We start from the raw sequence: 12,403 nt of genomic DNA on the forward strand, positions 1-12,403 counted from the left end.
GTCTGGTGTTTGTGTAATTATGTCTAGTATCAGTATGTGTTGTGTGTGTGTGTGTGTGTGGTGTGTGTGTGTGTGTGCAATAAATATCTGTATATTCAGTCACTTGTTTGTGTGTGTGCAATAAAATCTCTGTTACTGCTCGGGATTACACAACCATATACTGAGCAATAGACATCTTTGCTGCCAGACTATGTTGTGTGTTGCAGTAAATATGTCTAGTATCCGTATACTCAGTATACTGTGTGTGTGTGCAATAAATATCTGTACTGCTCGGGATACACAAACAGTATACTGAGCAATAGACATCTTTACTGCAGACATACTGTCTGTGTGTCTGTCTGTGTGTGTGTGTGTGTGTGTGTGTGTGTTCTTGTACTTGCCACATACTGAGGACCAGCGTAAGTTTTTAACCAACATAGTGAAGTCTTTTTTGGGAAGTGAGGACATTTTGGCCGGTCCTCACTTTATTTTGACTTAAATCGCCTCCTGAGGCTATATAGATGCTGTTCTCTTGTTTTCTCAGAAGTCCCATTTTTGATGCCAAAATGAGTTTTGGACACTCTAGGGCACATTGGATTTTCACACACTTTTTGCTCGCTAGCGCCCCAAATGCATTGGTCTGGTATTACACCCAAATTATCTTGAAAGAGTAAAGCCTGTACTGCTGTGTTGTGATCAGAGGCATAACCACAAATGTAACTGATAGTTTTGCCATATGAACTGAATTAATTTAAGTAGTTACATTAATAGCTAGCTGAGGAAAAAAAAAAAAGTAATTTTTTTCATTCTTTATTAACTAAGCTTGATTAGTTTATGATCAAGACTGAATGTGGAAAAAAATTAAAAGATTATATTTATATTTATATAAATATTTATATTCATATTTATATTTATAAATTTTAAGGATGTACTCTGTTTTAATTCAGTTGACTTTATCTAGTTGTTTGAACTGTGTGAAAATATATTAATGTTTTAGGGTCAAACTTCTTCAGAAAGGCAGAATACTGAAAGGGTTAACAGAGTTTTAGAGAGGTGCTGTAGAAGCAGAAGCAGACTGGGGGGCCTCCGCTAATTAACGACCCATCAACAGCAGCCAATCAGAGCGCTCTGTGCGCAAGGTGAAGAGTTCGCTGGGCAGAGAGTTTGGCTTCGTGTTTACTTGATACAGAGGCATGGATGGATTTTAACAGAATCGACCCCCAGAAATGTGAGGCGAGCCATTGCTCAGGTAAGAAATGTTATTTTTATCTTCGCCTGCTCTCATTAATGATAAATGCTACATGCTATATATAAATGCTACATGCTATATATAAATGCTACAGGCTATATTTCACTTTTGCTGATGCTGTTTTAGTTTTATTATTTATTTTAGGTTTATGCTTTATTAACTGTTATGGACGTGCAGAAACACAGACATTCAGAGACAATGTAAATGTAATTAGAAAGATTTAAATCCAAATTGCATGTATTCCCGAGGGTTCAGTATAGGTATGTAGGAAAAAAAAAGATTATATGGATGATTATGAGTCGATTGTTGGTTTTGATGGTTACCTGTATTACAGTAAATCTTAGTGAAATTTTGCGTGATAAAATTCCTGTTTATGTTGTTAATGTCATTATCGCGGTAGACTATCGGGATATTTAATAACAGGCTCATCCAAGTCTTACGAGTGACTTGAGATGAAGGCCTTGTGTGTAGCTGTAGCTGTAATGTGTAGCTTGTAACGTAGGCATGAAGTCTGAAAGCATGGCGGAAAGTGCTGGCAGCACACAGGTCATTTTCCACCCCACTAAAGGGATGACATTATATTTTGGGTTTCTTAAGAATGCAGATATTATTATTCATTATATTATTTCAATGTATGTACTTTGTGGACATTTGTACAACAGTTAAGAGATCAGGGGAGCACACATGATAACAGCTGTGTATGAAGTGAGATGTAAACGTAAACAACATATCACTTTGCCTTTCTGAGGTTGATGTGCTGTTCAACATTGCTCTGGGATTTCTTGCTTTTTGTTCTCTCACAAATGTGTTTTGGTCTTAAAAAGATATTAAAGCTCTTACATTTAATTTGGTGATGCCTGCATAAACTGTTAACAGAAAAAAATGCTCTCCTGGTGCACTGTGAAAAACTTTTAGATTTGTGGGGATAACCCACCAATTAAAGAATTCAGAAAATTCCATGCTGCTTTGCATTTCACATTTGATTCCAACTTCATTCCACATTGCTTAAATTGTAGTGTCCTATCATTATACTACTTAATGATAACTATTACTATAACTATTACTTAAAACTGTACTATATTTCCACTGATACCTAGACCTGCCATCTACTCCATACCATGTGTAAATAAATATGATCATAAACTATTATACTATGAAGTACTATAAGCAGCCATCAAAGCGTGTATCAAAGCATCTATCAACTGTTAATTCTGACTTTATGCCGTGTCAAAAGTCCCTAATTCCCCCTGTGAACATTCATAGATGAAAGCACGACCGCCCCCAAACCACGGCTGGAAGAGGCGAAGAGGGACAGACATCAGGGGCAGACAGACCACTGGAAGGAATGAGGTAAGTAATATGGGTCAACATTACACAGAAAATTCCACATTAGGGCATAAGCTCACACAAAATTGAAAAGTTGTAAATCAACTCAGAAAAATGAGGCCAAAAGCTCAACTTGCAGTTTTAATTTGCCACTGGAAAATTGCTGAGACACTAAAACAATTATGTAAGAGACGATTTTTAATGTATATGGTACTAGAATTGGTGATTTTTTGAAGCATGGAGAAGTCTCCAGAGTATTTTCTAATGTTTAGTGAGCAAGAAAAGGTAACATTCTTTACCATTTTATTTTATTTAATGACAGTATTATGGTTACTGTAAAATAAAATATTGCAGCTAATCAGTAGTCAGTCACAGTAAACTGATTAAATTGATCTCCTGGTTTATGTTCACATCAGAAGAGATTATCAAATCACTCCTATACTGTGGTCAACCAGCTCTGCGATCATCCTGCTCTGTCCTATCCTGGTTGCAATGTTGCTAACATGCTTGTATGAGTGACAGGCAGCGGCTGCCTTTAGACTATGACACACACTGGGCTGGGTACTTATGAGGTGTTGATGACGTAGCAGTAATTAACATGATGATCTTACAAAAATGACTCAACAGTATTGCCACATGATAATGTAAAATTTTGTGTTAGTTTTTACTGTTTCAATATTTCCGCAGGCCTGTGGGTCATTTGTATTAATTTATGTGAGTGAATAACATGTTTTTTCCCTTCTTTTTCTGTCCATCTGTTCTCCAAGATGGATTTGCCTTTTGAGATGGACTCAAGTACCATCAGTGGATCCATCAATGACCAGCCTACCTCAACACATAACCATGATGGGCTCCTTGTAGAAGAGTGTTGTCAGTCTGTGTTTGTTGCACCTGACTCATCAACCTCAGACCATGAGAGTCCCCATCTGAAAGCTGGAATTTCAGAGTCAGAGTCGTCTGAAAAGTTGTTATCCTTCCACTATGGATCTGACAAAAAACACTCATACTCATCAGATGCAGATGATGAAGATGAAGATGACTTATTCAGCAACAGTGGATCTGGTGAAGAATATCAGCCCTCATCAACACCATCGAGCAGTGACTCTGAGGAATTTTCAGAGAAGGAGAAGAAGTCATCCAGGCACACAATCCCAGAGAAAGATCACTGTCACCAATCATCTGGTGAACATGAGCAACTAGAAGCTTTGGATCTAAGTACCAAAAATACGTCACCACATCCATTTGAAAAGAGGAAAGGAGGAAAGAAAGGTGGAAAGAAGCAGCAAGGTGGTGACAAGAGACAAAAAGTTACGGTTAACACAAGCCAAAAGAAGGGTAAAAGGACTCGGAACAAACCTCAATACTGTGTATATTGTGGAAAGTCAAATCTGAAGATTGCAAGACATTTACAAAGAAAACACAAGGATGAAGCTGATGTTGCCCACGCCTTTAGTTTTCCAGTTGGTTCCAAAGAAAGGAAGGTGCTGCTGGAAACCCTTCGAAATAAGGGCAATTGGCAACATAATCTTAAGGTCTTGGAAGAAGGAAATGGGGAGATTGTGACGTGGAAACGTCCATCTGAGAAAACACCTGTGAGTGACTATCTACCCTGCCAACACTGTTACGCCATGTTCAAGAGGACTGAACTCTGGCGACATGAGAAAACATGTAGAGCTAGAAAAGTGGACACAAAGAGAGGCAAAAGAGGAAGAATCCAAAAAACTTCGTCACAACTCATTCCAATCATGAAGTCCTCAGATGGAATTCAAAATCTCATTCACACCATGTTGCAAGATAAGGTAACCTCTCAGATCAGAAGTGACACGATGATATGCAAATATGGAGATACATTATTTGCAAGAAAGGGCCGTGAACAATCTCAACACAGATACATTGCCCGAAAGATGAGAGAACTGGGACGGTTTGTGATGGCTGCAAAGGAAATTGACAAGAGTGTCAAAGGTCTGAAAGATCTGTGTGATCCAACAAAATTTAATTTGACAATAAAAGCAGTTAGAAGAGTGTCAAATTACAGCACAAGCACCACTGAATATGCAAAGCCATCCACTGCAGTTAAAATTGGCTTTTCTCTCAAAGGGGCAACAGAAACTTGGATTGGACATTGTTTGAGGACATCAGATGTTTTAGGTGAACAAAAAGCCAAGAAGTTTAAGGAGTTGCTGGAAAGCTCTTGGTCCAGTTATGTGTCAACAAATGCTCACAGTACAATGGAACAACGCCGATGGAACAAAGAAGACTGTGTGCCTTTGACCGAGGATGTTATTACTCTGCAAAACTATTTGAGGAAGATTGAGGATGAGTCTAAGGCGGAGTTGAAGAAGTCTGTGAGCACCACTGCATACAAAAGGCTATGTGAGAGCCTTCTTGCACAAATAATTGTCTTCAATAAGAATCGGGAAGGCGAAGCTTCACGGCTAACATTAGAGACTTATCTAAAAGCAGATACTGCCCCAGTGAATAAAGACATTTATGATACTTTATCACCCATGGAAAAACAAATGAGCCACAGACTGACACGAATTGTGACACGTGGGAAGAGAGGTCGAAAAGTGCCCATTCTGCTACTTGAGCGTACAAGAGCCTCTCTTGATTTCTTGATCAAAAAACGGAGTGATGTTGGAATACTTGATGACAACCCCTATCTGTTTGCTAGGATCGGGACAACAACAAACATCCATGGGTGTGACTGTCTCAGGAAATATGCCGTAGAGAGCAAAGCAAGCAACCCAGAGCTCCTGAGGTCGACAAAACTCAGAAAGCATGTTGCTACTTTATGCCAGCTTCTCAACCTTGATCATCAAGAACTGGAACAAGTAGCTCGTTTTATGGGACATGACATGCGAGTCCACTGTGAATATTATCGCCAAACAGACAAAACGTTTCAGGTGGCCAAGATTGGAAAACTTCTGTTCGCAATGGAGCAAGGAGCAAAATCTCTAAAAGGGAAGAGCCTGAAGACACTGGACTCTGTAGTCTTTGGTATGTTGTTTTACTTATTATTTTTCAAGTAATTTTTGGTATTTTGAGTATATTTAGTAATGAAAACAAACCACACTGCATTTGGGGATAAACAAAGCGGTGTATCAAAGCATCTATCAACCTGTTAATTCTGACTTTTAATGCAGTGTCAAAAGCCTCCTAATTTCCCCTGTGAACATTTTCATAGATGAAAGACACGACCGCCCCCCAACTACAGGCTCGAGAAGAGGCGAAGAGGGACAGACATCAGGTGCAGACAGACCACTGGAAGTTACTGATGGTAAGTAATATGTGTGATAATTTTCACACAACAAATTATGTAAGAGGTTATCTTGATTTTTTTTTTTTTGTATTTATTGGTACTTATAAGTTTGTATTTTTTTGAAGCATGGAGAAGTCTCCAGAGTATTTTCTAATGTTTAATGAGCAAGAAAAGGTAACATTCTTAAACAATGAGTGTGATTGCTGCTTAAAGATTTTTCAGTACAACTTATGCTCTTATTAGATGGGGATCTGCAGCACCTGTCCACCCCGAGCTCACCTGTTGAGAGACCAAAGAAGACTGCTACAAGAAGAAGGCATGATGATAATGCTAGGAGTGAAAGTGATGTGGGTAAGTCCATTACCACCACAAGAAATGTTCTCAGTCTTGTTCAGTACTGTTTCACTGTGCAAGTGTCATCTTTCTTAGATGCTATACATGGAGATATTAGTGTTTTCACTTTACTAAAACATAATTTTTCATAGATGAGGAAGAGTCACAACAACAGACTCCCGAAAGGCCCCCTGTTGATTGGAGTGATGATGAGAGGGGTAAGTCTAGACATTGACAAAACTGCACTGTTAACAGGTGTTCAGCCATTCACATTGAAAAGACATTGTGTGAAAAGCTTCAGATAACTGACATTCTAGCCTGGGTAACAGCTAGGCCTACGTTGCACTGATTCTTAAAAAAACAGGACAAACATGTCCAGCAGTTGTATGTGCTAGTAGATTTAAAAATGAGAAGTGCAGGTGTTGCAGGTGTTATGAGGGATTGATAATATGTTTTCAACAAAACTTCAATTTCATTTAATTATCATTATACCAAAACTGTGACAGGTACTGTGACGTGTACTGTTGATTCAATCATTCATGTGCAATAACATGGATTAAAATGTTTTCTTTAATTATTAAAAAAGGTCTAGTTTTGTCAAAAGAAACATTTTTATCACACTTAATTTCAGATCAAAGTTTTTTAAATAACATATGCCTGTTTTGCAAGGTTTACCAGTTGTGTCTTAAGTGAAAAGTAAGTGATGGCAAGGCAAAAAGCACATTATGATATGGAAAAGTTGATCATTTGTATCAAAGCATAGCTCTGTAGCCTAGTACATGGTATATGCATACATCTAGTTTTATTTGGCTTAGCATATGGTTTTACTTTCTCAAAATCATAACCTGTTTCGCCCCACTTCTCAAGAATCAGTGACTTACATTTGGCTAAATCATTGCATTACATTATTGTATTAGTCTCTTTTGTGTCCCACACAAGTAGGGTGGATTAGTGTAATATGGGACACTTTTTGCAATTCTAACGTGTGTACCTACACTTTGTATATTTTTGAAATCCCCAAAATGTGCTCTTATTAAATCACAAGACAATTTTCCAATATTGTACTTAAGGGGAAAATGGCACATATATTAACCTTCCTTGTATCATCTTATTTCAGAATGTATAGATTGTCTAACCTGGGACACTTGTTTTTAATTTAAAATAATTTATTACAAAGGTAAAAATTCAGGCAGCAACCATTTAAAAACATGCAATGAGGTTGTAAATATAACACTGTATTTAAGAAAAGATAATTAAATATTTTTATTAAAGATAATGATCTGAATGAGAGCCTACTGTTCTACTGTAACTACATTGATATTTTCTTGTCAGGTGGAAAGCAGCAGCCCATGATGAACACTCCACCGCCTGTCAAGAGGCGAAAAAAGACCTCAACTAAACAAAAACATGATGAGGATACAGGTGAGTCCAGGTGATATAAACAAGTGACCTGTTCTAAATCTGAGTCTTCAGTACTTTAACTGTATTAATGTCATTTTTCAGGTGATGAGGAACAAAGTATCACTGCCACAAAATCTTCTGCCAAGAAGAGAAAGAAAACTGCAGCTACAGCTACAGCTGAAAGAGGGAAAACAGGTAAATTTTCTGAAGACTGTACAGTTGACAGCCACTTGCTGACAAGTTAGAAGTCACTAGGACTGGATGGCTGCATTAGAGGCACTATGTGTTGTGGTACAGGTTCATTTCATAAGAGTTTCTACCTGATTGGTGGGGTGTTTGTTGTGTTTTACAGTGTTTTTTTTGTTCCTTTAATGTTTGTTGTAGTTGCAGGAGTTACTGAACATCAATGGTGGTAGGTGATGGTAAAAGTATTAATAACATGTTATAAAAATGCTGTTACAAGTTCTTTATGAAAATGTTTTATTCATAATCAGGAAAAGGAGTAAAAGTACTGTAGTACTGTGGTCCCTCATTCCACAGGCCACACAGCACATCTGCTGAGTGTGACAATAAAATTGTCAGAGGTATTCACAAAATCTCAGATTAGAACTAAAAATGAAAAATAATATGATCTGAATGAGAGCCCACTGTTTCACTGCATTGATATTTTCTTGTCAGGTGGAAAGGAGCAGCCCATGATGAACACTCCACCACCTATCAAGAGGCGAAAAAAGACCTCAACTAAACAAAAACATGATGAGGATTCAGGTGAGTCCATGTGATATAAACAAGTGACCTGTTCTAAATCTGAGTCTTCAGTACTTTAACTGTATTAATGTCATTTTTCAGAAGAAGAGGAACAAAGTATCACTTCAACACAGTCCTCTGCCAAAGAGGGACAGAAAACTGCAGCTGAAAGAGGGAAAACAGGTAAATTTTCTGAAGACTGTACAGTTGACAGCCACTTGCTGAACAATTAGAAGTCACTAGGACTGGATGGCTGCATTAGAGGCACTAGTGTTGTTGGGTACAGGTTCAGTTTCATAAGAGTTTTCGTACCTGATTGGTGGGGTGTTTTTTGTTTTGTGTTCCTTTAATGTTGTGTAGTTGCAGGAGTTACTGAACATCAATGGTGGTAGGTGAGGGTAAAAGTATTAAAACATGTTAATAAAAATGCTGTTACAGTTCTGTTATGAAATGGTTTTATTCATAATCAGGAAAAGGAGTAAAAGTACTGGTATACTGTGGTCCCCTCATTCCACAGGCCACACAGCACATCTGCTGATGTGACAAGTAAAAATGTGAAGGTATTCAACAAAATCTCAGATTAGAACTAAAAATGAAAAATATATGATTCTGAATGAGAGCCCACTGTTTCACTGCATTGATATTTTCTTGTCAGGTGGAAAGGAGCAGCCCATGATGAACACTCCACCACCTATCAAGAGGCGAAAAAAGACCTCAACTAAACAAAAACATGATGAGGATTCAGGTGAGTCAGTGATATAAACAAGTGACCTGTTCTAAATCTGAGTCTTCAGTACTTAACTGTATTAATGTCATTTTTCAGGTGAGACGAAAGTATCACTGTCCACAAAAATCTTCTGCCAAGAAGAGAAAGAAAACTGCAGCTACAGTACAGCTGAAAGAGGGAAAACAGGTAAATTTTCTGAAGACTGTACAGTTGACAGCCACTTGCTGACAAGGCAGAAGTCACTAGGACTGGATGGCTGCATTAGAGGCACTATGTGTTGTGCTCTTAATGAGTGCTCTTAACAATATCTATTTGGTCAGTTCTTTTTAATTATCAGATCACTAATTGTAACTGTATTATTACACTTTTTGTTCAGTCAGCAGATCATACCTGTTTCACAGTGCAAGTTCAAGTCAGAAGGAGAGAGCCTTGGTGCTGTCATGTTTGATATCGGATTAGGTGATTTGATGGATGTCATCAGACCTTTTCCTGGCTAGAGTTGATACTTTAGGTGTTGCACTAATGCAAAGGAATCATTAGGGAACGTTGGAAGTGTCCACAGCTGGTGCAGTGGCATTAGGACACATCCAGGGGTGTCAGCCATGCTTTTTGAGGGAATGCTCTGAATTTGATATCTTGAATAAAATGTGGTTGTCTGTTAGCATTTCTTATTGTCCATTTATATTCAAACTTTATTTTCTGACTTTATAGATGCAAAAATCCAAGTTAAGAGACCCTGGACCAACCAAGAGAAGAGTGCAGTCCAGCGAGGGATGGCCAAATTCATTGCGCTGAAGAAGGTGCCAGGAAAGACGGACTGTCTACTATGTATCAGGAAGGAATCTCCAGTCCTGCGCACTCGAACATGGAAGGATATCAAGTATTTTGTCCATAATGAAATAGTTAGAAACAAGAGAAAACTTGAATTTTAAAGAGGAGCAATTAATAGGTAATCTTGCCTTATGTTGTGTTTGGGTGTTTTGAGAGGGAGAAATTTACCAGAGACAAAGGAAGAAGAAAGTTTTCGTTTTTTGTTGTTTTGTTGTTTGTTTCTTGTCGTTTCCATAGCTCCACTCCTGTTAAAAGAACACTGGCTGGTCCTGTTATGAGTTGGAACTGGCAACTGCAGTTTGTCTGAAGCTCTATGTTTGAGCATATGTTTTTTTTTTTTGTTGTTTTTTTTTTTTTTTTTTTATTATAATTTTTAGTAAAATTCTCGTTCGGCTTATAGCTGCTATTTAATTTTCCACTGTTGTTAGAAATGACAGAAGTGTTTTACTTTCCAGGAAGGTGTATGTTTGATCATGCCAGAATCCTGAAATATTGTTTCCATTAAAACATTTCAGAAATTCAAATTAATGCCTTTATTTAATAAGATGGAATTAGTTGTGTGGGACTCTACTATAGTCTGGTGTCTGTACACAATTGTAATGGCAAATTTAGTAAGTTAAAATTACTGTTCTAATGACCATTTTAAAAGTAAACAGTTAATTAAAGGTCATAATAATTCATATTTGATGATAAATATGACATCTTTGTTGACCATTATATAGAGAAGGGGTATATTTGGGGTATTCTAGGTGATATGATATAAAATTATCCTTAAACATCGTCATATACTTTGGGTTAATGAAAACACAAACCGGTCCTCACTGTGATGGTTGAAAACTTTTTCCTGAAACTTTGTTTTTCTCAAAATCTGAGTGAATGTATAGCTTCATGCTGCCACCCAGTGTTCAGAAATACTTCATTTGTGTTGATATGTGGGTTAGAAATGCCGGTTCTCAGTTTGTGGGTTGTTTTACTCGGTCCTTACTATACAGCAAGTACAAGAATGTGTGTGGTGTGTGTGTGTGTGGTGTGTGAATAAATATCTGTACTGGTCGGGATACACAAACAGTATACTGAGCAAGACATCTTTACTGCAGACATACTTCTGTGTGTTGTGCGTAAAGATGTCTAGTACTCAGTATAGTGTGTGTGTGGTGTGTGTGTGTGTGTGTGTGTGTGTTTGTGTGTGTGTGCAAGTATAATAGCTGTACTCCTCTGTAGACACTGTTGTGTGTGTGTGTAAATAGTCTGACTGCTCGGGATACACAAACAGTATACTGAGCAATAGACATCTTACTGCAGACATACTGTCTGTGTGTTTGGCAGTAAATGTGCTAGTAACTCAGTATAATGTGGTTGAGGTCTGTGTGTGTGGTTGTGCAGTAAATATTGTACTGCTGGGGATACAGCAAACAGTATACTGAGCAATAGACATCTTTACTGCAGACATACTGTCTGGGTGTCTGCAGTAATGATGTTCTCGTACTCAGTATCTGTGTGTGTGGTGGTGTGTGTGTGTGTGCAATAAATATCTGTAGCTGGTCGGGATACACAAACAGTATACTGAGCAATAGACATCTTTACTGCAGACATACGGTTCTGTGGTGTTTGCAGTAAATATGTCTAGTCTCAGTATAATGTGGTTGTGTGTGTGGTGGTGGTGTGTGTGTGTGTGTGTGGTGTGTGGTGTGTGTGGTGAAGATATCTTCTCGTACACGGTGTGTGTGAATAAATATCTGTACTGCTCGGATACACAACACTATCTGAGCAATAGACATCTTTACTGCAGACATACTGTCTGTGTGTTTTCAGTAAATATGTCTAGTACTCAGTATAGTGTGTGATGTGGTGTGTGTGTGGGTGTGTGTGTGTGTGGGGGTATTTGTCATGGTTGTGGGTGTGAGTATGTATATGTACTGCTGGGGATACGCAAACATATACTGAGCAATAGACATCTTCAACTGCAGACATACTGTCCTGTGTGTTTGCAGTAAATATGTCTCGTACCAGTAATACTGTGTGTGTGTGTGTGTGTGTGTGTGTGTGTGTTTGTGCATAAATAGTGTACTCCTCGGTACTCAAAATATCGTACTGCTCTGGGATACACAAACAGTATACTGAGTCATAGACATTTTTACTGCAGACATAATGTCTGTTGTGGTGTTATCTGTGTGTGTGTGTGTGTGTGTGTTGTGTTGTGTGCAATAAATATCTGTACTCCTCGGATACACAAACACTATACTGAGCAATAGACATCTTAACTGCAGACATACTGTCTGTGTGTGTGGTGTGTGTGTGGTGTGGTGTGTGTGTGTGTGTGTGCAATAAATAGCTGTACTGCTCGGGATACACAAACACTATACGAGGGCAATAGACATCTTTATCGACATACTGTCTGTGTGTGTCTGCGTAGTATGTGTCTAGTGATGTGTGTTGGTGTGTGTGTGGTGCATAAATTACTGTACTGTCGGGATCACAAACAGGATACTGATCAGGACAGCTTTAACTGGCAGACATACTGTCCTGGGTGTTTGTAGTAAATGTGTCT

At 38.2% G+C, this 12,403-nt stretch overlaps 1 protein-coding gene across 13 annotated transcripts; it reads left to right on the plus strand.

The window, feature by feature from the left end:
• The first annotated feature begins 312 nt into the window (after positions 1–312).
• On the plus strand, positions 313–10,050 carry LOC104929912 (nucleolar protein dao-5-like). 13 transcript variants are annotated; one of them, XR_003461740.1, is made up of 10 exons: positions 2,769–5,554; positions 5,742–5,834; positions 6,060–6,167; positions 6,302–6,367; positions 7,482–7,571; positions 7,653–7,745; positions 7,935–7,962; positions 8,229–8,318; positions 8,400–8,480; positions 9,736–9,793. XR_003461740.1 is itself a non-coding variant. In XM_027275427.1 (10 exons), exons 1-10 carry the CDS (start codon positions 3,322–3,324, stop codon positions 9,017–9,019), a joined length of 2,949 nt encoding a protein of 982 aa, XP_027131228.1. In that variant the 5' UTR covers positions 2,769–3,321; the 3' UTR covers positions 9,020–9,065. The 13 variants fall into 13 exon arrangements, 12 of the variants coding, with proteins under 12 accessions (XP_027131235.1, XP_027131228.1, XP_027131226.1 ...); XM_027275427.1 differs by lacking the exons at positions 7,935–7,962; positions 9,736–9,793 and adding exons at positions 8,658–8,685; positions 8,953–9,065; XM_027275434.1 differs by lacking the exons at positions 2,769–5,554; positions 7,935–7,962 and adding an exon at positions 313–1,228 and having other exon boundaries at positions 9,736–10,050.
• Positions 10,051–12,403: the final 2,353 nt, after the last annotated feature.

This window comes from Larimichthys crocea, unplaced genomic scaffold, assembly GCF_000972845.2.
Source record: "Larimichthys crocea isolate SSNF unplaced genomic scaffold, L_crocea_2.0 scaffold12551, whole genome shotgun sequence".
Taxonomy (NCBI): Eukaryota; Metazoa; Chordata; class Actinopteri; family Sciaenidae; genus Larimichthys; species Larimichthys crocea.

What these genes read in the sequence shown, in the direction of transcription:
- LOC104929912 (XM_027275423.1), top strand. Translation starts at nt 3,322, where the DNA reads ATGGATTTGCCTTTTGAGATGGACTCAAGTACCATCAGTGGATCCATC. An exon ending in ACTGGACTCTGTAGTCTTTG is followed by an intron (nt 5,555 to 5,741) that starts GTATGTTGTTTT and finishes ACATTTTCATAG; the next exon opens with ATGAAAGACACGACCGCCCC. An exon ending in TAGGAGTGAAAGTGATGTGG is followed by an intron (nt 6,168 to 6,301) that starts GTAAGTCCATTA and finishes AATTTTTCATAG; the next exon opens with ATGAGGAAGAGTCACAACAA.